At 44.1% G+C, this 26082-nt stretch overlaps 2 protein-coding genes across 12 annotated transcripts in view; both read right to left on the reverse strand.

Annotated features, from left to right (window-relative positions):
- EVL (Enah/Vasp-like) overlaps positions 1-14208 on the reverse strand; it is a 155626-nt gene extending 141418 nt beyond the window's left edge. The window contains exon 1 of the mRNA XM_061376435.1: positions 13914-14208. Within this exon, the coding sequence (XP_061232419.1) occupies positions 13914-13918 (5 nt within the window). The 5' untranslated portion in view covers positions 13919-14208. The remainder of the gene's footprint in view (positions 1-13913) is intronic.
- A 9854-nt stretch (positions 14209-24062) lies between these two features.
- EML1 (EMAP like 1) overlaps positions 24063-26082 on the reverse strand; it is a 133688-nt gene continuing 131668 nt past the window's right edge. For all 11 annotated transcript variants that reach the window (XM_061376214.1, XM_061376213.1, XM_061376212.1 and 8 more), the window contains 2 exons: positions 25932-26062; positions 24063-25621 (listed from right to left, as the gene is read on the reverse strand). In XM_061376214.1, the coding sequence (XP_061232198.1) occupies positions 25496-25621; positions 25932-26062 (257 nt within the window). In that variant the 3' untranslated portion in view covers positions 24063-25495. The remainder of the gene's footprint in view (positions 25622-25931; positions 26063-26082) is intronic.

Consider the following 26082-nt stretch of genomic DNA (forward strand, 5'->3'; position numbering starts at 1 on the left):
TTTTAGCTTATAATCACAACTTTCTTCTCTAATCTCTATTTCCCTTTCAACTACCTCTCCTGAAATCATTTTGAAATGCTGCTGTGATAATCTTCTCATTCTCTCCATACAACTCCAAGACTAAAGTGGTACTGTCTCTGACACCTTCCCTTCAGTTTTTTATTAATCTTTATCATGAAGGCTCTTTTATCCTCCCCACAGTTCCTAACGTGTCAGGAACATAAAGGAAACATTCCCAACGAGTGTAAGGAACAAAAGGGTGATGGCAGAATGGATTATTTCTAAACAATCCCACACTTACATAAACCGAAGGTAGCACTCAGCAAATGAGTAGTGAAAAAAGAAGGGTATAGATGAATAATTGTGATAGAAACATCTGTGAATCTCCTCAGGAATACTGAAATACCAGGTTTTCAGTTCACTTTTGAAACCCTACTTTTTTTCTTTTTTTTTACATACTCTGGACCAGACAGAAGTCCAACCAGGTCTTTGGCCTGTTTTCACCAACCTACTGGGTTCTCCTCCAGCTAATACTCCTGGGGAGGGGAAAAAAGGCACACAACACTTACAAGTTATCACTGCAGAAACACAGGTGATTCCTTGCTGAAGAACCGTATAAAGGAAACTGTCACAGAGCCAAAATATTCTCTTGTGACAGCCAAGCTTCTTGCAACTTTCCAAATAAGGCCATGACTTTAAAGAGCATGTCTTTTCAAAGCCTCAGTGATTTTCACTGCCTCATGAGGAAGCACATTGTTTATGTGTCTGGGTGTGCTGATATTAAAACAGGATGAGATGGGCACAGTTTGGTGGTTTCAAAGCCTGGTTTCTTGACAAAGCGAACCAAATAATCACAGGAAGGTTCAAGAGTCCGACAGCATCCCTTTGGCTACAATTTTGGAGTTACTCCTTGTGCGAGCTGAAACTAGGAGGTGTGAATCATAGAATCATGGAATCATCTACATCAGAAAAGACCCTTAAGAACATCAAGTCCAACCATTAACCCAGCACTGCCAAGTCCAGCACTAAATCACGTCCTTAAGTGCCACATCTACACATCTTTTAAATACCTCCAGGGATGGTGACTCCACCACTTTCCTGGGCAGCCTGTTCCAATGCTTAACAGCTCCTTTGGAGGAGGAATTTTTCCCAGTATCCAAGCTAAACCTCCCCTGAATACAATGTGAAGCCAATTCCTCTTGTCTTGTCACCTGGGAGAAGAGACTGACACCCACCTTGCTACGACCTCCTTTCAGATAGTTGGAGAGAATGATAAGATCTCTCTTCAACCTCCTTTCCTCTAGGCTGAACAACCCCAGTTCCCTCAGTCAGTCCTCACAGGACTTGTGCTCTAGACTTTTCACCAGCTTTGCTGCCCTTTGGACATGCTCTATCATCTCAGGATCTTTTAGGTAGTGAGAGGCCCAGAACTAAACACAGTATTTGAGGTGAGGCCTCACCAGTGCTGAATACCAGGGGATGATCACTTCCCTAGTCCTGCTGGCCACACTATTGCTGATACAAGCCAGGATGCTATTGGTCTGAAGATGTTAACATGGACAGCCAGCATATCCTAGTACTCAGGGGTTAGATTTCAGTCAAATTTTGAAGCATGGTATATTCCTTCCAGCCTCCAAAAGTTCAAAGACTTCTGCATTGAAGTGAGAGCTCATGTTAAGTTCAAGCCAGGTTTCAAGTCATTAGTCTACTTTTCAGAGACTAATTTACTCACCTTTAAAGAAAGAAAAAGAGTCACAGAATAAGATCAACTTTGCTCTATCTAGTTCATATTTATTATCCTTTTTCCTTCTGAAGCTGCTCCAACAGTTGCAACTTAGCAAATTGTTTAAAATGATCAGGTGCTTCAGTTCTGATACTTGCTTTACACTTGAAGCACAGCACTATGAAATCAGATTTTTTTTTTCCACAGTCCTTTGAAAATAAAAAAAGCCTTTAAAAAACACCATATGCAAAAACTTGCACGTCTCAGCCATTCCAGTTATCCCATCTTTGCAGTTAAAATGTGAACCTCTAATAATCATATGGCAAAAATTATACTCACAGAACTGTAAAGCCATGGACAGAAGAGAAAGTAAAGCAGTAAGAAAGTGGGTCAGTAGAGCTTGCGTATATTGAAAGAACAAGCTACTTAGGTGATGGCTATTCAAAATGTACATGCTATAGTACTACATAGGCACAAAGGAGAGAATAAGTCAAAGGAGAACAGTACAAGCCAGAGGCAAGTAATACATGACAGTTGCACCTAAACACCAAGCAAATCAAACTTGGTGGTACTTAACTTCAAGCAACCCCAGCACGGCTCATCATTTCTAGTATCCCAACTACATATCCCAACAGAGGGTGAACTTGCAGCATGTGAGTTGTGCTCAAAGCAAGATGTCTCTTGCACAGAGTGTTGACCTGAGGTGAAACGAGTCTCAGCCTCTCCACCTTGATTACACATTCACATTCCTGCCTTTACCCCGAGGAGCACCATGCAGCCACAAACCAGGTCAAAAGCTGGCTGATCCAACAGAAAATTGACGGATTTTCTCTGGCTGGATTAACAAGACATCCAACAGCAAAACGCTCACAAAGTCCTACACAAGGAGAGTGGTGGGAAGGTCATTCTAGAGCCAGAGGGAATAAACACACAATTACACCAGTTTAGGCATAACAAATAAACTGCCCTGTAGGGTTTACCTGCATGAGAAAACTCTAGAAAGGTAACCTGAATTAACAGTTCTGTAATGAATCAAACCACATCAGATCCCTGCAGACACACTCACTATTAATTAAATCAACCCTATTTCATATTTCGTACAATTTGCTTTGATGTGAATTAAGCTTAATCAAATTAAGGTCACTTGAACGCTGAATCAGAAAATATATACAATGGTTTCATTTAGTTTACCTAATTTACCTTGCATTCACATTTTAAGTGATTTGGATTAATTTTCCTTCATATCCTTGTGCAGACAGCTTTAGAACGGGGAGAGAGAGAGCAGAGAACAGAAGAGCTGGTGGAAAAGTCCCCCCAAAATCAACAGTTTTGAGCTGTCAAAGAATTAAATCCCCAGGAAAGGGGTACTAGAAGCTGTGTATCCTGCTGACAACACACTGGCAGGGCTCACTCTCCATGAAGGCTCTCTCCTGTCTCTCAGTCTTTACTAAAGATCCTCTGGAGCTCAGAGGCTGGAGAAAGAGAATCAGACTGCGAGTCCTCTCCACCCTCCTGCATTTGCAATAGCTGGACAGATGGCGATGGGTCCTAAGAAATGCATGTCTTGAAGAAAACTGAGACAATCCTCAAGGAAGCTGAGGTATTTGATGTGGTTACCTTTTAAGTAGCAGCTCACTAAAATATTTGATGTCTTTTGTACCATTAGGAAAACACAGAAGTTACCAAAGTTGTTGTTTTTTAAAAAATAACAAAAATCATAAAAGTCTGCTTCTCAGGCAGATGTGTTAAAATTACTTGTCATGTATTCACAGATTTAAGATCTTCTCTACTTCTACTTACTCTGCTTCAGCACTTACAAAGTCATCACTGAGTCTCCTAGCACACTCTCTTCACATTCCTCTTACGTGTCTATGCTTTTTACCATTAAAGAGATTTTTCTGTATACACAGATGTGTAGACAAATGCAATCTGAAGTATTTAGGGCACTAGTCTTCTAATATTTTCTGCGATGCAGGTACCATCTGTGAAGCTGAACTGCAATTCAGGAATATCATATTGATATGGGTGTTGGTGAATCAGACATGGAAATTGACATTAGATTATAATCCCCCTGTGTTCAAATACAAGATGAGGACTCCAGCAAGGTCAGGCTTAACCATAGCCTCTAAAATACCCAAGCATACCTCTAAAATATTTGTTCAGGGAACCTCTAGCTGTGTTGTTTGTTTTGCAGTGTCCACTCAGTATTATCATCTTTCAAGGGTCACAAAAGGTGTCCAAACCTTTGAAGCAAAAGGATGATGAACAAACACTGACGGCAATAACAGATGACAGCTGATACCAGGGTGCAACAAAGTCTGCAGTGACAGATTTTGACCAAAGTGACAAAGAGATCAAAGACTAGAGACCAGTGTCAAGAATAAGAAGCCACAGAAAGCATTCCTGAGTAAGGAATTCAGTATGGCCATCCTTACCAAACCACTGGGTTTATCAGACCATGCAGTAATTTCAACTTCAGCTCTGGAAGCATGAAGTCACCACTGAGAGGAGGGTTTGCATGGAGCATCATTTCTACTCGGGCTGCCCTGACTGCCCTGGCCTCACCACAGCCTTCCCTCCCATGCCCCGCAGCACTGCTGATGTGATCCTGACATTTGCACACCTTCATGGTGAACTGGTTTAGGGGATGGAGACAGCGGAAAACAACACTCTGCTTTCAGCCTGAGAGCACTGACTAAACCAGACCCACTCCAGTAGCAGTGCCAGAGCCCCCACCATGCTCAGGACAGTGGTAACGGCTAAATGCATGATGGGAGGCATTCACCCTGCACTCTTCTGAACAAGCTTCATGGCTTGAGACATACGCATTGCCCTTACAAACTCACTTCCATTTCCCTAGCTTGCTGCCTGGCTCAGTCTCCCCTCCGCTATTTCTGTAACACTCTCATATTTAATACCATGAAATTTTAAAATAGTCTGCTGGCTCAGGGTTTCGAGTTCCTGCAAAGGGTTGCAGTCACGCAGCTCTGGCACTATTTTTATTTAGCAAGACAGGACAGAAGAGACAAGCAGGCCCTTGAACCTCATCCATGGGTGACATCTTGAAAACTGCAAAACGTTCCTTGTATTCAACAGGACAGGCGCAGTGAGACCCTCACCACACACACACACACACACACACACACACACATTCCTCAGTTATGCTGAATTCTCTGCCCACCCTTCTGTTCACTTCTCATTTTCATTTGTGCTCACGAACCCCCAGAAGGGAAGGACTCACTTCACCTGCATTGCCAGGATGGCTCCACCGGCCCCAGCCCTCCCCAGAGCTTCTCAGCACACCTTGTACCACACACCCGCCTCCTCTGCTCCCCTGAGGGCAGGGGTTGGTTTTGACTTACTGCCAGGTTTTCAGTTAATAATGGTTTATATGGGGAGGGACTATTCTAAACAGGAGGTGCTTATGTTCCTATCTGCATATGCTAAAAGTGAGGATTTCCATGCAAAGGACAGGAATAGAGTAGCTTTGGCCTCCCTTCCTAAAAGCTAAAATATTTCCCCTGCTGCGCTCTGCCCTCAAGAAGCAAGCCTTCACTGCTCCCTCAGACCCCAATCCAGTCAATACTTGCACATGTACTTACATTTATTACGGTCAGTGGTCTTATCACAACAGTCATTATGTTCACAAACATCAAGGATGCTGTTCCCAGTAATAAGGTCACAAATGTGTACAAGTCTTTTCAAGATTAGGACCTTAATGCCGTAGCATCAGCTGGCTTTCCTCCAGCTTCCAGCATCAGATGTGGGCAGCTGAAACACCCGTGGATGGAGGGGGATGGCCATTTTCAGGCTGACCTGCAGGCACAGCAAGGCACTGCACTGGTCTGTTCTGGGCATGCAATGAGCTAGACAGCCCCGGAGATCACCGCTCACCACAGCAATTCAGGTGGCAGTTGTATGTGATTCATATGCTGGGAAGTCATGTTTAACAGCTCAACGTTAATTAAAACAAATAAATACAAAGGCAAGAGTTGGCAGGTCAGGCTCTGGGAGGATCCATCACAATGCCAGGCTACCAGTGGAGGCACAGGGAGGACCCATCACAATGCTGAGCTACAGGTGGAGTCGCGAAACAACGTTGTGAGTTACAGATCACTTTGGCAGCAGCTGATGAAGCAGCACTTCCATGAACTCCTCTAATGGAAAACACTGAATGTGCCAAAGCACAATGAAGGAACATAACTCCTCATTTCACCTACTCACAGATGGCTCTTACTACCAGACAAGCGAAACGATAGGGAGATACAGGACATTTTATTAAGCATACAGGTAAAATGAATAGATAAGTCCACGTTTTCTCCTTTCCACGTACCTGACTAGTGAAAGAAATTAATTGCCTGAGAATAGCAAGGCTGCTTTATTTGGACGATTCAAACCCTTACTTCTAAATGTAATAAATGTGGGATCAAAAATTGACTTAGGTTCACCTAGATGATGTATTCAGTTATTTAATAGAAAGATTAGCATGCAAATATATTGCAGCACTCAACACTAATTCATGACAAAGTCATAATATTAAAGTTACCTCATTCTGTCAAAATATGCTAGTCCAGTATTTCTCTCATTTTAAATCACAAATCCTTTCCAAAAAGCAATTCACAGATTACCTCAAATCCCAGTACTGTTTGGCAGGTGGAAAGTGAGTGACAGACAAAACAGTCATTTAATAAAATGATGATTTTGGTTTCAAAAATATTTGAACTGTAGTAGAACAGTAAGGAACTAGTGGACATGTGTACATACATAGAAACTGTATGAAATATATGTGCATATGTAATGATTTTAATTTCTTTGACTCTGATTTTTAAAGGTGTTTGTAAGCATTTTTTAACTGTATTTTGATGTCCTCTGGACCACAAACCACAAGTTGAGTAGCGCGGGGCTAGTCAGTGCTAAAGACACACTCCTACTCATCCAGCACACATGTAACAACCTTACTTCCAACTACATCTTTTCCACTTGAATTTACTTATTTAAGCTAACCTTTTACCATGAGCATTCACAGTCCTGGTTGTATTTAGCTGTTCCTGCTGTATGCAACCATACACTCAGGGAACACCCATGCAGCCAATCTCCTGATCTGTGTACAGCTACAGGAAAAAAAGGATACAGCACACAATTAAAGGGATTATGGTGACTACGGCCCTGCCTCTGGCTAATACCATTTCAGTGTATTTTCTGGATCTCTTCATTACGATGGGAGTGGCTTACTGATGAGGGATAAAGGAAGGAAGCACAGGAAGGAAGCAACGGACATGCTGACTAAGAAGAAGCAGTGAATGATGGGAAAGGGAAAAGAAGAAAGGGAAGGAGGGAATGAAGAGATGTCAATACATGAGGAAATGTACTGCGATGCTTAGCACTTAGTACAAATGTGCTCGTCATCCTCAGAAATGCTTTCTGAACAGGAGACTCCATTCTAGCAAAGCAAGGAGTTCAACAAGACCAAGCTTAAGCATATCCTTAAATCCTGTGCTAGGCTGAGACTTAGCTACTTTAATTATCTTAATTCCCTCTCAGGTGAGTACTGCCATCCTCTAGCAGATAAAGAAATGAAGCCAGAAAGGTAAAGAGATATAGCAGTCGCAGACCAGCTGAGGAAGCACAGCGTATCTGCACCATGGAGCTCACCACATTGACAAAGGCCAGGCCTGAGCAGCTTTGCTGCGAACTGTTACGTCCTTGTTGTTGGAGCATCTACCCATGCCTGCTCCCGTGGCACACTACAGTTCATGGTACTACATTAAGCTGAGCTGCTCTAAGAAGCTTACATATTTTTTTCTTTCCAGTAAATAAAAAAAATGATCCATCCTGTCACCTATGTAAATCTGAAGAAAGACAGAAGAAACCTATGAGATCTCAAGTTGCAGGAATGACACCTACTGCCTGAGAAATGAATTGCTCACCTAAATGAGATCTGCACTCAATGGTGAGTGCCTTCCAGGGAATAAACCGGCACATGGGCATGACCCAGCAATATGCACATGCAGTCCAGAAAGCCAACTGTATGCGGGGCTGCACCAAAAGCAGCATGGCCAGCAGGTCGAGGGAGGGGACTTTACTTCACTCTTGTGAGACCCCACCTGCAGTCCTGCATTCAGCTCTGGCGCTGCTAACATAAGAGGGACATGAACTTGTTGGAGTGAGTCCAGAGGAAGGCCACAAAGATGACGAGAGGGCTGGAGCATCTCTGCTATAAAGCCAGGCTGAGAAGGGTGCTTGGAGAATAAAAGGCTCTGGGGAGACCCTAATGCAGCCTTTCAGTACTTAAAGGGGGCTTATAAGAAAGATGGGGACTTCTTTATTACTAGGACCTGTAGCGACAGGACAAGGAGAAATGGTTTTAAAATTAAAAGACAGGGAACATGGTTATAGTAGTTAGAAAATACTCATCCATACTACCAGCAAGGCTACAGAGTTTGTAGTGCAAGCACTGGGGAGCCTGAGTAAGAGGGTCTGCTGTCAGGAAGAGGAAGAGCAGGAGCAGCGTCTCAGTAAAAGCCAAATTTTAATTTGCAGCAATAGCATTCCCTGGAGAAAAAGTTTTATGAGCATTTCTGGTGGTGCCAGGGAACACTGCCTCAACCCTGCAGCCTCCTGCTTGCTCCTGCCCTGTATATACACCCATTGTGCATGGAAAGTGTGAATTTTCTTTTCTTCTGTCTTTGTGTCAAGACTTCATGATCTGATTCACCCCACCAAACCACAAATGGCTAAGTTGGCACAGCTGAGGGGAGCAGGAATGAGAACTCAGAAGAAATGTATAAACTAACACAGAGCTTGAAACAAATGTAAGGCTTGGATGCCAACAACAAGAAGGAAAATCAAAAGTTTCTGGCCCCCACATGTCTCTCCCACTCCAGGACTGTGAGATGTCCTGTGAAATTTAATGCTTCTCTACTTGCTGTGATGTTACAGAATGGCACTTTGGATAACCAGAAATGTGAAGGGGGTTTCCTGGCTCAAATTTCTAGTAAAGACTTGCCCAGTCCATCTTCTCTAATAGATACTCTAATACTCTTAGAACTCTCAAGTAAAGGATAGTTTCAGAAAGACTGTCAATACCATCCTGAGTGTTCGCCCAATGCAAATATGCAGCCTCACAAGAAGAAACATTCTGCAGTGCTAAATACCTCAGAAATTAAAAATAAAAAAGACCATTAAAAAAGACCCTATTTGAACTGTTTTCAATTTTGCACAGTCACAACCCAGGCTGAAATACGTGGAGCGCTACCGGGTGATGTATGCACACACCCATGAGCATACAGCCATTACAAGGGGAACGGGCTGGATGAACCATCTGGTTACTCCACTACCTACCATGGAAGCCAGAAACAACCCCGTTGGGCCAGGTAGTGGGCAATAGCCTATCCTTACACTGCAAAGCTCCCCTTGGGCTAATTAGGCAGGAGCAAGGTAGATGAATCCAAGCAAAGCTGTGTGCTGCCACGACTTACACCCCAGGGGCTTGATGGCAGCCTGCCTGGAGGTCTGGTATCTTCTCCCTGGGCTGCATTAAGGCTGTACTCCAGAATGGATGGGGCTTTGCAAGGCTCAGATGCATCCTGGCAGAAGCTCTGAGCTGTAGTAGGGTAGCTTTCGGATGCTTCCCCTCATTACAGTGCATTAGATCAAAAGGCAAAGGAAATGGAAGTCTTGGGTAGGTGACTGTGGATGAAAATTGCCTAAAGGCAAACAACGGGGCAAGGTGAAGAAACAGTGGCAGATACTCCACCTCTCCTCCCTGCTCCTGAGAAACTGGACCTAGGTACGAGGCTGAGAAAAAGAAAAAGGGTAAGCACTGTGGATCTGATTGTGCTCTGCAGTGGCTGTGAAGAAAACAGAAAATACTTAGAAATACATGAATACTTAAAAAAAAGAGAAGTGTTCAACCAACCAAAGTTGGTTTAGCCAAGTTCTTTGTACTAGCCAAGTACAAAGAAAGACTATGCAGACACCTTTAATCATGGCACACTTTTAATGGAACTGTTTTGCATTAGGATGTCTGTTGTTTAACACAGTCCTAGTGATCCAGGAAAGGACAGAAGTGAAATACCACACAAAATCACAACACCTAGCTAAACAGACCTGCACACACCTGAAAGACTACCTTCAGCCTTGATTATACCAGCACAAGAATACAAGACAAATACTCCAAAGCAGAGATAATGCATAAAAAGTTATCCAGAGTTTATGCTTTATTTCAGAGAGGGTAAAATAAGCTTATTTTTTAAGTATACAGAATAACAATTCGCATGAGGGAGGTACAACTGGCCTGCCTGTTCACATATCCTGACAGTAAGGGTATGTTGATGAAAACCCATCATTGCTTGGTTCCAAGTGACCCACTGCTCCTGCCCTTGCATGGCTTAGCCATCATGGTGTGACCTTTGGCAGAGCCCAGCATTCGCTGACAGAGGAGTTTGTCTGCAGCTAGAGTGAAACTACCCCTCTACGGATCTAAGCTGAGCTAACAAAACCAATTTTCTGGCAGCAGCACAGTGTCCACACTTGGGATTTTGCTGACAAAACCGTGACAGCCAATGCACTGGGTGACACCAGCAGAACTGCCTACCACAGATTTGGCTTGAAAGGCTGCAAACCTAAACATACCCAAAGGCTTGACTGCAGAAGGGGGTATGACAATTCCCAACTACCCCCAGGACCCCACAGCCACATACACCACAACTCCAAGGCACACAGCAGAAGTCAGAACATAGCAAGACATTAAACAAAAATCAGCCAAGTTACAAGTACATCACTCCAGCTCAGAAATCAGTTACTAAGTGACAAGGTTCAATGAAACTTTACAGACAACTTGATTTTATTATCCATCTCAGGGGATGCTACTGTTTTCCTGCAGGAGACAGTACACTGGGCTACACAGGCCAGTAGTCCAGTGAGGTCAGTAGCCCCAGTTGCGACATTATAAATGCAAACACCGCACTCTGTTGTGTTACAAATGCAAACAGAAACAAACAGTAAAGAAAAAGACAACTTAGAAATTCACACTTCATACAAACAGCTCCCGCTACCCTCCAAGCAAACTAAAAGCACTGTGAAAACTCCAGAGTTATCTCATGAACTGCGTAACGAACAGAAAACGTGGAAGATGATGAAATGCTCAATATATTGTGCTCATTGGAACAAACTCAAAGATGTTACTTGCTTATGTCTGAAAACAAAAGGTTTAAAAAGAATGATGTATATATGCTTCCTGTTATTTGAACAGGTTTATACTATGAATATTCAGTTCTCTTTCTCAGGGTGTTGCTCCATCCCTCTAAATTAGGGCTAAATATGACAGCTTTTCAGGGCTTCCAGTTGGCAGCTGTACAGAGATAGAACAAAAAGGCTGACTTTAGCTAACAAACTCTATAAATGTGAAGGTGCTAAGGGACAGGGCTCTCCACAGCAACTTCTGTACTGAAGTCCTTAACCTTGGGTTGGATTAAAGCACGTGCTACCACAAAAGAATAACGAGGTATAGTTTCAACCTGAATAATCCTATTTAGAGGTTGTTTCCATCTGTGGATATTCACTGTGTGTTCTGTTTAGAAAAAAAGAAAGTGCTTAAAGTGGGAGGCTTTCCCCCACATCACTGCCTTGGGACCACAGCACAGGGAGCCAACTTACACTCACCACAGTCATGGCAAGGAGAGGGAAGGAAGATTTCTTTCAGGGATACACCCAAAAAGCTGCAGCTGGTTTTCATTTTTAAGAACAGAGTCCACTGAAACACAGATGCCTTATAAACTACATGTACAACGAAGAAATGTGAGGTTACACCTCTGCGGACAGAATGTAAAAGACCTTCTTTTGATCTGTGGCAATTTTCATAGATATTTTCCCAAAGATGAGCTAATTCTGTTACTTCCATGAATAAAACTCTGCTGTAGAATAACCTCAACATTTGTTGTACCAAAGCAGTATTTTTAACACTAAGAGATAATAACACCTCTGCTCTTCAGCATTTTCTACCCAGGAATCCTAATCCATTTTTGAGACAGAACATCTACTATAATCTGTTTCAAGACCTGTGGTACACCCACTATGCACACACTTCATACCTTTGAAGTGAAGGCATAAAGAAATTATCAAAAAATGGAAACCACCACATAAATGCGATTGTGTAATCTATTCACCAAAAAAAGCAATATAAATAAAACACACATGGCTTATAGAGCCTGCCAGGGTCTTTTGGAATGATATAGCCTATATTTATTGAACATGAATTTTTACTTAAAAATATTTAAGGTGATTTTCAGACATATAATTACTGATAAGTACAATCTATTCAGAAAGATCTGTATATGCAAGGGGAAAAAATCAGTAATAGAAATATTTACAAACAAGAACTCATTCAAAAACAAAACACCAAAAAAAAGCAGGTATATTACAATATAAAAGTGGCACTAATAAGAAAAAAATATGGTAAGTGTGATACACCTGAAAATGTCAAGTGTCATACAGGGAAATCAGGGAAGGGCATGGTGCAAAGCCCTTCACACACAGCAGCACACACAGACCAGCTAGGGGTGCTAGCTCCCTTCATCTAGACCAGACATAGCCTGGCATTAGGTGTCCAACTAGAGAAGCACCCCATCCATCAGCCTCAAAAGTGAGGACATGAGGAAGTCCTGAAGCCCCTCCTGGAGTTAAGCTGCATTTTCTTTCCAAAACACCCTGTAGTTCACACCTTCTCTGAGAGTGCCCTAGCTCTCCTCGCAGGCACTACTTTGGGTGCATTACAGTACCCTAATTCACAGCCTGTCTCTGTGGGTCTCTCTTTTTCCTGCTATCTCTTTCAATGAAAAGCACAACCACCAACTGCAGAAGTTTATGAGGAGCACGGTACCTTCATTGGGAGGAACTCAAAATTGTTGCAGACTTCCAACTAGTGTATGGTATGTTCTCGGGGGTGAAAGATGTGATATGAGTCAGAAAGTCAGGTTCCTCATGGGCAAGAGCTCTACCAACCTTTCATCGTGGGGAAGACCTCTTCCAACTGGGCTACTAACTGAATGGGAGGGAGTGCGCAAGGGAAAACTTCACAGCCATCTGTTGTGTTGGATGACTTATCTCTGGAGGTCTCTGAGCAGCACCATGATCAGACCAGGGCAGACTGATGCAGATATCCCCCCTGTGTGGAGATCAGAGGGGTCTAGGCCGCCAGTCACAATGTGACACTCCTGGCTCTTGGCTTTTGCCCCTCCACGAGAACATAATTTTAAGCAACTCACAAACACTAAGGGCAACTTAAATTACTAACTAAGTCACTGTAGCTCCAAGACTTTGACACACACCATAGTGCCAGGAGTAACTGTAAATGCAGGCAAGGGCTTTTAGACTTCCAGTGTGCATCCTAGGAGCAACGCCAACCTCGCAATTCAAGGATCAACCACAGAAAGGTAACTGGGTTCAAACAGTTATTTCCATTTTTAAGCGGTTTTACTTTACTAAAGGTAATAATTAAATGGAAATAAGCACTAGTATTAGAAGATGAATCAGAGGGCTGGGTTGCTCCGAGATACTGACAGCTCCAGTGAACTCGTGAATAAATGAGGGAAGAGAGAGATTTGGAAGAGTACGAACTAAAACAAATAATGTCTTCCTTCCTTCCTTCTTTTCACAAGGCGCTTCACTGGCTGCAGGAAATCTGTGGGTTGGTTTTACTGGGGCTTTTTGTTGCTGTTGTTTTGCTTTTCATATTCACAACAGACAAACTGACCTCGATCGAACTACGAGCTGAAGCACCCGCTGCCTGCCGAGGAGAGCCGGCACGACCTGTGCTGGATGCTGGGGAGCAGCCTCGCCGGCTCTCCCCTCCGGAGCTCCCCGCACAGCCCCAGTGCGGCCCCAGGCTCCTCGCTCGGGGTGCCTGGCCGTGCCCCGCAGCACCGCTCCCGCAGCGCTCACAGCCCCCTGCAACCGCCCCGGTTATCTGTCACTCAGATTCAGGCACCGGCAGTCAAACGCGCCAGCAATGTCACCACCCACTCGCATTATCCATCCGGTGAAGGACTAGGAAGCGCCGCATTGCCTAACCTCCCCGCCGCCTTCCCCTCGCACAGGAAATCCCCACCCCCCGCGGCATGACAGCAGCGCGGGGGGACCCGCGGCACCCCCTCTGTGCGCTCCGCATCCCCGACCGCCCTCCCGCACTCACCTCATCTTCCCTGCGGGGCGCGGCGGCCGCGGCCGGGGGCTGGCAGCGGAGTGCGGGAGGTGGGGGGGGGGGGGCTCTGGCGGCGGCGCCGCCCCACTCGCAGCGCCGGGCCCCGCGGCGCTACCCGGGCAGCGCGGCGGCGGCGGGCAGCCCCTGCGCCGGCCCGGCCATGTTGCCGGCTCCCGCCCGGCTGCTGCGTGTGCCTGTGTGCGCCTGTGGGCAGGACAAAGCGCCGCCACCGCCCGCCCCGCGCCGCCCCGCGCCGCTCCGCTCCCACGCGCGGCGGGGCCGCGGCACCGCCCCACCCCGCCCCGCGCAGCCTCCGCGGGCGGAGCGCGGGGGGAGCCCGGCGCGGTCCCCCTCGGGCAGCGCAGGTGCGGCGGGGCGGGCAGCGGGGGGCGGGCAGCGGCCGCGCACAGAACGTGGCAGCGATCGGCGGCTCCGGGCAACTGGGGCGCGGCGGGGGATCGGGGAGCTGACGGTGCCGCGTCCCGGCTGGAGCAGGGGCAGTGCCGCGGTGGCAGACCTCTCCTCTGCGGAGTGCTATAGGGGCCCAGCGCTAAGAACCGGTGCTGTTGTGAATGGAACCAAGGGCAAAAACTCGATTTCCAGCTGGTATTGCGGGGAGCTGCGTTTTCTGCCCCTTCACCCTTCACGCTTGCCCCAGAAGTTTCCTACCGAGGTCTCTCACTGCTGCCATTGAGTCCATTCTCTGCATCTTGCCTCTCCCCCCACCACGGGCTGCCCTTGGGCTTTCGTTCAGCCCTGCTTCTTCCCTGGCAGCTCTCGTGCCCCACTCCACATCCCAGCCTTCTGTTCTTCTTCCAGCCACCTCCTGCCAGCTCTCTGAAGCAAGTGGCGAATCGCATCTCCATTAGTGGAAACAGCTTCTTTACTGGTCCAGAAACTGAAGCTTCCCCTGCCCCTCTCCACATCTGTTTGCTTCCTCCCATACACCACCCATTAGAAAAAGATGATACTGAGAATGGTGTCGCTTGGATATCTTCAAGGGTCTGGCACAATAAGGGACCAAAAACTGCAGTTGTTTCTCAAGTTTTTCATACATTGGTCACCATCATTTTATTGGCACTTCTCAAGATTAAAGGCTCTTCAGACTGACAGTCTGTGCGTTCCTCTCCCACAGATCTCCCGCAGTTCTGCAGCATCCAACTTGGGACACAAAAACCCACCCCCAAAAAACACAAACCAGCAGCCATGTAATCTCACAGCAAGCAGTGGGTTTCCAGGCAGCCAGCAAGTCTGTGCACAGTGTGTCTGGAACAGAAGTGATTTTTGTCCCTCTCCCTCGCTCCATGCATCTGTGCCCCAATTAACACTGCTCCAATCGCTCCCTGAGACCCACCTCCACCCGCTCATGACATGCAGGGCAAGGAGGCCAAAGCTCCTCTTCCTGTGTGCAGTGGCAGTTTCAGGGAGACGGGCTGTGGGCACCCACGTACTCCTGGAAAGCTGGGCCAAGTGTTGGTAAGGTACCCAGGGTGCAAAGCAAGCAGGCAATGGGACCATGCTGGAGGCAATGTGGCACAGCACAGCCTGTGCATGGGGTACAGAGCAAAGCTGTGGGGGCTATTTTTAATATAAATACTTTGTGGTTTTTTTCTCTTTCTCTGAAAAGTTGAGGTTTCCAAATATTCAAACCAATGCAACACTTGTTTTTACTGTAATAGCAGTCTATGCCTCTAGAATAAATGTTGTAAAAATCAAGCCTGTAAATTTGATGCCCTAGAGACCTATTTCACTATTGGCTTGTCAAGTCTTGCTGCTGCCTATGGCAGCTCCATTCCAAATGAAAATATACTACAACAATAACATTAATAATATGACAGCAACAAAACTTGTGGTAGCAATAATGTGTATGCCTTTTATTCAAGGCCATGCTTGTTTCGTGATAGCTAAAGCAAATCTGATAATTGCTGTTTTCAATTACCAGTAAGATGGTAAAAAAATAAGTGAGGACAGAGTTACTGAAGGGTCAGGGGGATGGAGCCCCCATCTGTTCCGTACCTCACTAGGACAGAGTCCCCTGGCAGGTCTGGGCCACCCTCTTCCCAAGTCACCCCACCAGTTAATCCAAGCTCCCTTCAGACAGAGAAGGTCTTTCTGACTGAAGCAGTTCCCCCTGTTACTAAGGGGCCTCCTCATTTGTTTGAAACTAAAGCTTATAGTCCTAAATTTCCTAGAAGGCACACTAGGTGTTGTTTGTATAAAGAAATAACTGTGTCACACCACAGATCTGATATGCAGCCTCTCCAGAGTGACAGTGGCTTGGAGAAATCTCACCCCCATAATTTGCAATGGCACCGATGAAAGTAGCAAGCTTACAAAGAAATAATGAGCAAAAATAAAACCTATTTTCTCATTACTATCATCTGACTAATCCTTTAGAGTGTGGGTCACTGACCAGCGCATGCAACATATGGGAGACAGCATAAGGCAAGGAAGATGTGTATTAAAATAGAAAGTTTTGTGGTAATTGCACTAGAATTTAAAACACAAAGAGTAAATCCATATGTGAGTTCACTGATAATGTGGGTTTTTTAAATGTAATGTCTTTCAGCAAGGTTTATAACAGACACAAATCAAATAGGCAACAAAATGTACCATGGTTATGAAATAAAACTAGAGTGAGCAAAAACGTCTTCTGCAGAGACTTCATCTGAGTGTGCAGGCTGCACGGCAGAAAGGGGCATCTGGTGCTGCAGAGATACTCGTGAGTCTTTACAAAGAGCTAAACTAAACCCACTGCACGCCCCGGTGCTGACACATCCAGCTGCCCACAGGGGACTGCAAACACCCGGGCAGGGCACCACCACTTGCAGCTCCGTACCTGCATTGCCTCCTGAGAAGAGGTGCTGTCCTTGGGCACGTTGCAACACCTCACTGGCTATAAACTTGTGCAATGTCTGCCCGTGCAGAGGCCTGGGAGGCTTAATTGCCCATGAGGCAGTTTGAGAACTGACGCAGAAATGCAGAATGTGTAAGATTACTGGTCAATTATACTGTCTGCTTTATTTATTCTTACATAAAGAAGCAAGAGAGAAAAGGAGAAGAAAATTTATGTAGTCACACATGTTAATCTTGCTGGCCACTAATGGCACAGAAAGAGGGGATCAGTGTTAAAAAATCTCTGTTGTATCAGAATCCACACAGCTTTTTCCTACAGGTTCATGGGTGCCCACCACATCACTTCACTGACAGAAATTCATGACTCAACCGTGTAATTGTTTTGCTGGGACACATCTTACACTATATTGCTATAAGAACAGTAAGACTTCCAAGAGACTTAAGCTGTTAATTTGTATGAACAAATATATAACCCCAGACATAGTCCTGCCAATTTACCTGGTCTTTGCCCAGGGTGAACTGCTGACCCAGCAGGGTGTATCTCCATCCTGCTGGCCTTGTTGGCCTTCCTGCTTCCCCTCACACCCCTAACTGCGAATCCTCCTGCAGAGCTCACAAAGACCTGCACAAGCAAACTGCTGTCCCTGGGGTGTGTCTTTCCTGGCTGAGACCTCCTGCGTGGCAAACCCTGATGGATTTTCCCCCTCAGGGTCCTGCTGCAGCAACTGCTGTTGCCACTTCAGAGATTTCATGTGAGGAGAAGAAGGAGGAGGAGGACACCCTCCCTAAACAGTCACGCAGCCTGGGGCTACATCCTCTGTAAATATCCTCCTATCAGGAGCTCAGGGTCATCCAGCTGTTCTCAGTGAGTCAATGCCATGTGCAGAGCTACGTGCCCTTGCTGCAAAAGTCTTGTAGGGATTTTTTTCCCACTGAATTTGTCCAGCTCAGAGATTTCTGTTGGAACTCTCAAGCTTTTCTGTGGGCCACACTATTGTCCACAATAACCTGGTTTACATGGATTTTTTTGGAAGGCTTTTCCTAAGCATGGAGGATTTAGCCTTGTGGAAGTCACCCTTGAAAGGAATTCATTATACCAATTCATTATACCATGTCCAGCAATACACATACACATCTATTTCTGAACAGTTGTTCCTCAGACAACGTGACTTACAACTTCACCAAAGCTCAAGTTTGGTTTCAGTTGCACAATTTCACAGGCACCTCACTGGGGGAGAGAGAATACACTCACCAAAGTCAGCCACAAAGTGTGATTCAGTGATTCCCAAAACTCAGAGGGCTTCAGTCCGGTTTCCACCTATTACCATGCCCTAGTGCTTGGCCACCTAAACATTCCCTGTCATCTTCAGGACCATTTGGCAAAGGTCTAAGTTCCACCTCTAATCTGTTATGGGAGCCCAAAGGGCAGCCCTTGTGAGGCCCTGGCAGCAAGACAGCGCACATCACCCACTGCTGCACAGGCAGCCAGTGTGGCCCATGCTGCAGGGACTGCAAATAAAGCTGCAACCAGAGTCCCCAAAACCTGGATTCCTTTAGCAAGGCTTCATCCAGTCTTGGGGTGAGGAGGAAAGAGCAAGAAGAGGGTAGGACAAAGTGGCAGAAGAGTCTGGCAGGAGCTGAAGGGAGTAAGAGAACCGAGACAGAAAACTGAGGGAAATACAGAGGTTTGGGATTCTTGTGACAAGAAAGGAAGAAAATAGAAAATTAGATGAAAAGGGCTAAATCTTTTTAACAAAAGAATAAAGAAGGGGAAAAAGACAAGAAGGTGGAGTGGAATAGGAAAAAGCAGAGAATAAGTAGGAAAAAAATACATTGTTTATATACTTTAATTCTGTATTTTATTATATTCCTCAAGTGAAGATGGGAACCAGCAAAAGGAGGGGTCCAAACTGTGCTCTCAGGATGGTGTGTGGGATAGTCAGTACCTTCTCTTGGAAAGGGAGGAGCCCACTGGCACTTATATTTTTCCCATTTTGCCTCAGGAGAGCGGGGTTTACAATCACTAGGAAGGCTGAAGCAGGAAGCTGCTGCTGGGTAGAGCTCTGCTTTGCAGGCAGACCTTGGGGACCTGGCAGAGTCTTATCTGTTCAAGGCTATCCGTGATTTTTCCTTAGCAAAAGCAGCAGTGTTCTCACCCAAACTAATCGCAAAGATCCCAGCACAGAAGCGATGCTGTGCTCCTGAAGTCAGAAGTAGTTGGGTCACTCCAGGCTGCCTAACTGCGCATGGCCAGATTTGCTGCTGAGCAGGAGCTGTGCATACGGGAAATGCCAGAGGGCTTTTCACTTAAACTGAGCCTCCTGTCAGCTTGCTCTCCAACTGTTCGAGCCATAGACAGGGACTCTCAGAGCTCAGCTTCTGCTCTTTTTTAGGTGCTGTAAGGAGGCCAAACGCTTGAACCTCTGCTGTAATAACCTCCCCCGTGGTTATACACTGATGTCATGAATTTGGACTTATGATGTCAATGAAAGCTGCTGAAAAGGAGAAGCTGGGCAGGAAGGAAGGAGCCCCTAAATGTTAACATTTATCTTAATGAGAAACTGAATCCAGAACGAACAGCCAAGGCAACTGATTTTGTAGAGAGAGGCATTCTCTTCAGGCTGCCTCAAGCAGACAGTTCCCTCTTCAGCACGCCTCTGCAGTGCAAGGGCAATGCAAGGCAACGGCAAATTACAGTCATCTAATGTGGCTGCAGAACTCATCCAGCCTTTTTAATTTTTGCTTTCTAACCATAATGACTGAACAGCCTGAAGGATATTTCTTTAGCCTACAATCTGGAATCTGTAGGAAACGTAGCTCACATAGCACTGATGGCCAGAATCCACAGAACAGCTGAATTTGCTTCCCTCTGGCTACATGTTTATTTTAGGCAATTCCACGGGTCAGACTTGAAAAAGTTCATCTTTTAGAAGTGCCTACTAAAAGCCCGTTCACTTGCACAGAGACCCAGAAAACAGGTTTCTGCTCTCATGGTTATAACCTCAGCACCTCAGACTAGACGCAAAGAAGCAGCTTTTAAGGTACAGATATGTCCACTACAAGCAAATGGAAATGTCTGCCTTAATTTAATATAGTTTGTAGATAGCCAAAGGTGGTAAAACCAAGCCCGTGCTGAGTTGGGACTGTGAAGCTGGTGCGGAGGAACCACTTTTCATGGAGTCCAAGATCTCAAGCTTTCATAACAACACAGACAAAACACAGGAAGTGCCTACAGAATCTGGTGACCCTCACAGCATAGCGGCTCTGTCAAAGGAGGCATCTTCTTGTATTTCCACATTTGGCAGGTGACCAAGGGAACCCACAATGCTGCAAACCGTCTTGGCTGACAAAGGTTCCCCCAGTGGCATTCACAGATGAGCCCACTGGTGTCACCACTGACACAAATTAGGTCTACCAGACAGTATGAGATGGCAGCTTTGGCTGAGCTGTCTTCAATGCCTCCATGTAAATGATCATGTAGTCTTCTACAATTATTTAATGAGGGAGCAAAGTTGTTCCATTAAGAAAAATGAAATAACCACGGAACTGCATGACTAAGGAGAAACATCAGTCTCTCCCAGCAAGAGTATGAACTGCTAAGGTACTCACTCATCCAGCAGCCTCCGTCAAGGAGCAGACAGATCTGGGTGCAATTCTGTCCTTGCCCTCAGGAGTCGGTTCCTTATCTCCCATCTTCTGGGCTAGATGCTCTGCCTTCAGGCAAGTCTTCTGAAGGGAAGCCTGTGACAGCCAGAGCAGCACAGCCGTGATCAGACTGCTCCAGCATGTCTCTGAATCCCAGCCAGCAATGGAAGAGAAAGATTTCTGTTTAGGCTTCTCCCAAGTCTGTTCTTTTCACCAGTAATTAAAGTGACATTTTCTCTGCCATCTGTAGGATTTTTGAGGATGCAATCAAGTGATCTATCAGCAGCCCTACTTCCAGGGATGGAGGAGAAAACACAGCAAAAAGACCTCCTGCTTCTCTGAACAGAACCTGTAGAGATGAAAAATGCCAACCTTTGCAAAAAAGGCTCCGTTTGTTCTTGGACATTCTTGCCACATGAATGATTTTGAAGGGAAGCAATATCCTCTAATCTTAGTTCTTTAGAAGAATAAATTTGACCTAAACTTTTCACATAGGAAACATGCCCTTGTATTAATTAGAAGAGTAAAAAAATCCATTTTAACAAAACTGATTTGCTTTGTGAGAAGATTCTTTTAATAATTTGAAACGGTGTGTTTTGGAGTTTTTTTTAATTCAATAGCACTGAAAAACTACTTCCTCTTACATTTATCTTCTTGCTTCACTGCTATTTTTTTACTTTATTTTTTTTAATACCGTGACTGCTTTTTGTAGAGCTCATCTGCTGGAAATTAGAATCACAGAATCATAGTTAGGGTTGAAAAGGACCTTAAGATCATCAAGTTCCAACCCCCCTGCCATGGGCAGGGACACTTCACACTAAACCATGCCACTCAAGGGTCTATCCAACCTGGCCTTGAACACTGCCAGGGATGGAGCATTCACAACTTTCTTAGGCAACCCATTCCAGTGCCTCACCACCCTCACAGCAAAGTACTTCTTCCTTATATTTAACCTGAAATTCCTGTTTAAGTTTAACTAATACTTGTCAGGTTTCAACAACCTGTCAAAACCAAGCACTACCAGAAGTATCTCTGTGCTAATAGTAAATAATCAAAGGTAGTAATTCAAATGGTACATATAGAATTGAGTTGAAAAAGTTGTGATATAATACAAATACGTGTCCTTTAGGGCATAAATATATGGAAACAGGCAGAAGTAAACAAAGTCATGAAAAGCCACTATTTGAAAATGGGCAATGAACCTAAAAAGCAGATTAAATCTGCATTTATTGTATAAGCATATAGCAGAGAACAGAAAAAGTCTTTTGAAAACATATGTACTGTTTTCTGTATAATTTAAGATTTGGATACTGTCAACTTCAGTAGCTAATTACTTTGAGTATCCTGATGCAGAAGCGTTACCTGAATACATACACTCATCATTTTGGAAAAGCATGACAGTTGTACTGTTGCAGTGAGTGTAGGATTTCAAAATCCCATTGCTAATCTCCCTAAAGCAACAGAGAGAAAAAATCCCTTCCCTAAAAATATTTCCAAATCTAAGATTGTGTGTCCTGGGTTCTGCTGTAACCTTTATTTTTTTCCCTTCCTAGTAGCTGGTGCAGTGCTGTGCTTTGGCTTTAGCCTGAGAACAGAGCTGATAACACATTGATGTTTTAGTTGTTTTAGCGCTTACTCTGATCAAGGACTTTTCAGCCTCTCCTGCTTTGCAAGTGAGGAGGGGCACAAGAAGCTGGGAGGAAGCAGAGACAGGACACCTGACACAAACTAGCCAAAGGGGTATTCCGTACCACAGCACGTGATGCCCTATAAATAAACTGGGGAGAGTTAACCAGAAGGGACTGATCACTGCTTGGGTCAGGGTGGGTATCGGTCGGCAGGTGGTGAGTAATTGTATTGTGTAGCACTGCTGTTTATTGTTTTTTTCCTTTCCCCTTTTGGTTTTCAGTACACAAGAAACATGAAGAGATGAATCTCTGAGCAATGCTACCCATGCTGCTGCCAAGATCAGGGGAGGGAAGGAGCAGCAGAAGAAGCCTGGCTGTATCTCCAGCCACAGACTTGAGAACCAGCCTTACACTCCATGGAAGGTCAGGAAAAGACAATTGCTACAGAGTGAGCATTAGGTGAAAGAGTCCCAGGTGCTGCTAAGGGGATGAAATATGCCAAGTTCAGGAATAACTCTTTCTTCCACACACCATTCCAGCCCCCCCTTTTTTTTTCTCTTTTAAAGTATAAAAGAGAGCACTCCCAAGAAAACAAATAAACCCAAGAGCCAAGGAATAAGGGTGGAAGTAGGGAGAGCTGAAGATTATATATAACAATGGCAAAATTGTGTAGTATTTCCTGGATAAAGACAGAAGAATCACTTTAACAGTCATCAAACAGATATTTGGCTCAAGATGTTATCCACCATGTGCCAATTCAGTTAATACGTTTATCAGGTCTTCATAGAGGAACAAAGACAGATTTAACAGCAAAAAGTTAGAAACGGAGGAGCAGCAGAGGCACAGATGGGATGGGATTGTTGAAAACCCCTTTTGATCATTGGCACTAGGGATGAACATGCAGGATTCCTCATCTTTTTCTTGTAAGGGATAATAGTTTAAAATGAAGAAAGGGATCACAAATACATTATCACATCCCAAGAGCAGCACCATGGGAGAAGGATGAAAAGGAAATGACCCAGTCCAATTTACAGCTTCTGTTTTCTCTGTTGCAAGTAATGACAAATCACCTACAGTTCTGAAAGCAGAAAACCTGAAAGTACCCCATCTGCAAAAGCAAAACAAAATAAATAATAAACAGAAAGTACTGTGGCATAATCTATAAAGTATCCAGACAAGATGAGAACCTGTCACTTGCATATTAAAACCTCTTGGGACTGGATCAACCCTAGAGATGGTAGGGAAATTATGCCTTAGTTTCACACACTTCATACAGAGAGATATTGACATCGTGATCAGAAGTTGCTCCTCTGCCCATTTATTTTCTTCTTCACCTTGCTCCTTCCTCTGTAGAAGCTCAATATGTGGACTGATACAGCTGCACAGCTAAATCAGATGCGGAAACTGACGACAAAGAGGATTTTCTCTGTTGCTGTTTGCTTGCTCGGCCTTTATTTTTTTGTATTTCCCCTGAAGTGATCTTAACTGGGGTCCATCTTCCAGCTGGGCTCTCCCTATAGTCACAACAACTCTTGTGCTGCATCTGGGGGCAAAGCCTCTTCCTTCAGTGACACTGATAGATAATGTCATGTTAAAGTGTCCCTAAAACCCTGGCCTTGAAAAGTCTTGCCTGAGAACAAGCTCTTAACACAGGAGCTCTTCCCATGAGCATAGCCCTGTGCACTGCAATGACACCCCTCCACCAGCTGAGCACTCAGAAATAACTGATGTGTACTAGAGGCAGAACCAAGGCAGGCTGCAGGTGAAAGCATGTGGCCTGTCCTTCCCTGCTGTGGAGTTTCACCCTCTAGGCGTGCATTAAGAATCACATTCCAGCATCATGTTCACTCATTATGTACCCCAAAAATCTAGATTTTATTCCCCAAATATTTTCAAATACAGCTCTAATAGAGAAATTACAAGTGTGAGTCATTAAGTAAAGCCCTCTCTTCTACAAGTTTCTCATGTTGAAACAAAGATATTTCACTAAACAGGAAGAATGCATTGAAAATACACTTTAATACATGTTTATTGGTGTCCTGCACTTTCAGTGTAGGAGGTTGGAGATGCAATAAAAAAAAAAATTCAAAATTTATTGATTCCATTTTACGTAAATCACTCTAAACAACCAGTGCTTTAGAGTTCAGAGAATTAATGTTTACTGTCCATTACAAGCAAAATTTTAATATCACCTTTTCTGAGAGAGCTTAAAACTCCATTTTTAAATTCTTCAGATACATTCCTTGAAGTAAACAATACATTTCAATCTGTGTCACAATCAACATTGATAAGGCCTTCTTAACCATTTTATGCCACCTCCACTATTACTTCATTGCAAAACACAATCTTATTTCGTACTATAAATATCCATCCATGCACAAAACACAGGGGCCAGAAGTTACACATTAATATCTCATGTAGGCTTCGAAGACTTCTTTTACCCTCTGCAGGTTTATGGTACACTTAAAAAGATATCTTTAGACTTGGTCTACTTGGTCTTAAAATACAAATATACAATATCCATAAGCATAAAAAAGTAAAGCTAGATTGCCTTACCATTTGTTATGAACTGCTAAAATCTTATACATGTACAATATAGCATCATGCGGATTAATATACATATTAGTTAAATACAGCAACCAATAATGGGGATGTGGCCAAGCTTTTTTGTTCTGTTTTCAAAAAGAACGTGATCATGTACAAGTAAAAATACTTTTAATTTAAACTCATATGGAACACCTGAACCACATAGACATCTGTAAACCCTGCTGAGATATTCAGGTCAAACTGGGCATAACCTGCTGATTCACTTAAAAGGGAACACAGCTCCTCACAGGTGATTCCCAAGGTGTGCTGTTCCCAAGAGAATGCAAACTTACCAGCATTCACATTTTTAGGTCTAGAACACTAGTTTTTGCATCTTACATCTCAGTTTATACTTTCTGCATCTACCCTTCATCCTCCACCAGGAGCTATTCGGTACCTTGACACTGTAATAAATTTTTCTAAATAAGTAGATATACAGTACAAAGTGTAGATAGTGAAACAAATAAGCACATATATACAGTCTTTGAAAGGCATTTTTTGTGACCATTTTAGCAGTGTTTATAGAAAACATTTAAGATAGTCACATTCTGCTGATACCACTGTATTGCAAACTGTCAAGCCACATGTCTTATATTAAACTTGTACTGTACTGTGTATTGTACAACAGAAAACGATCATTCTTAAGGTGTGACACAATGAAAAAAATATAAATCACTAGACTGAGTAAGATAACCAGCACAGGGCTTCATTTTCCTGAGGTTTGTAAGAATTTTTTAAACAAAAAATCACAGTGACCAGGCTAAACTGCAAACATACTGTTCAGTTTTAAATATACAGTTTATACATAAGTTCTGTGCATGGTTGACTCAACTGTGTATGTTCACACTGATGTTTCCCTTAAATGACTCGCCACTGCATAATACTTGTATCTTTTCCGCCTGTGGAGATGAGATGGGTGTCTTCACAGAGGAAATCTACATTAGTTACATGACTACTATGTCCACCGTACACATGGCTTGGAGCCTAGAAAACACCACAGTAGTGAGAATATAAGCTGTCATAAAATCGTATTGTTATAACATTCATACAACAGTGAAACCAAGGCATCACATCATTCCCTTAAAGTATTTTGATATTAAGCTAAACTTTAAATTTAATTGTAGTTTCGATTAACCCTAAGTAAAACCCTCAGGCATAAACATATTTGCATTCTTTTGTTTGGGGAGAGGGCTTGTATATTCGTTTGCTGTTCAGAGGTTTTGTTGCCCATAGGAAAACAACACTTAATGCAATTTTGCAAATTACAAGAGTAAATTTTTTGGAAACACCTTACCCTAAATTGTGAACATGGATATGAGAAGAGATGTACTTTGCCAAAATCATCCCCTGTTGATAGCAGTTTTCTCCCATGCGATCGACAGACAGCATTGATATCTGTTCCATCTGAACCTTCAGGCCATACACCTGAAACACAGAGGGACTAA

This window comes from Neopsephotus bourkii, unplaced genomic scaffold (genome assembly GCF_033783945.1).
Source record: "Neopsephotus bourkii isolate Nb327-2 ecotype Australia unplaced genomic scaffold, CSIRO-AGI_Nbou_v1 NB_1707, whole genome shotgun sequence".
Taxonomy (NCBI): domain Eukaryota; kingdom Metazoa; phylum Chordata; class Aves; order Psittaciformes; family Psittacidae; genus Neopsephotus; species Neopsephotus bourkii.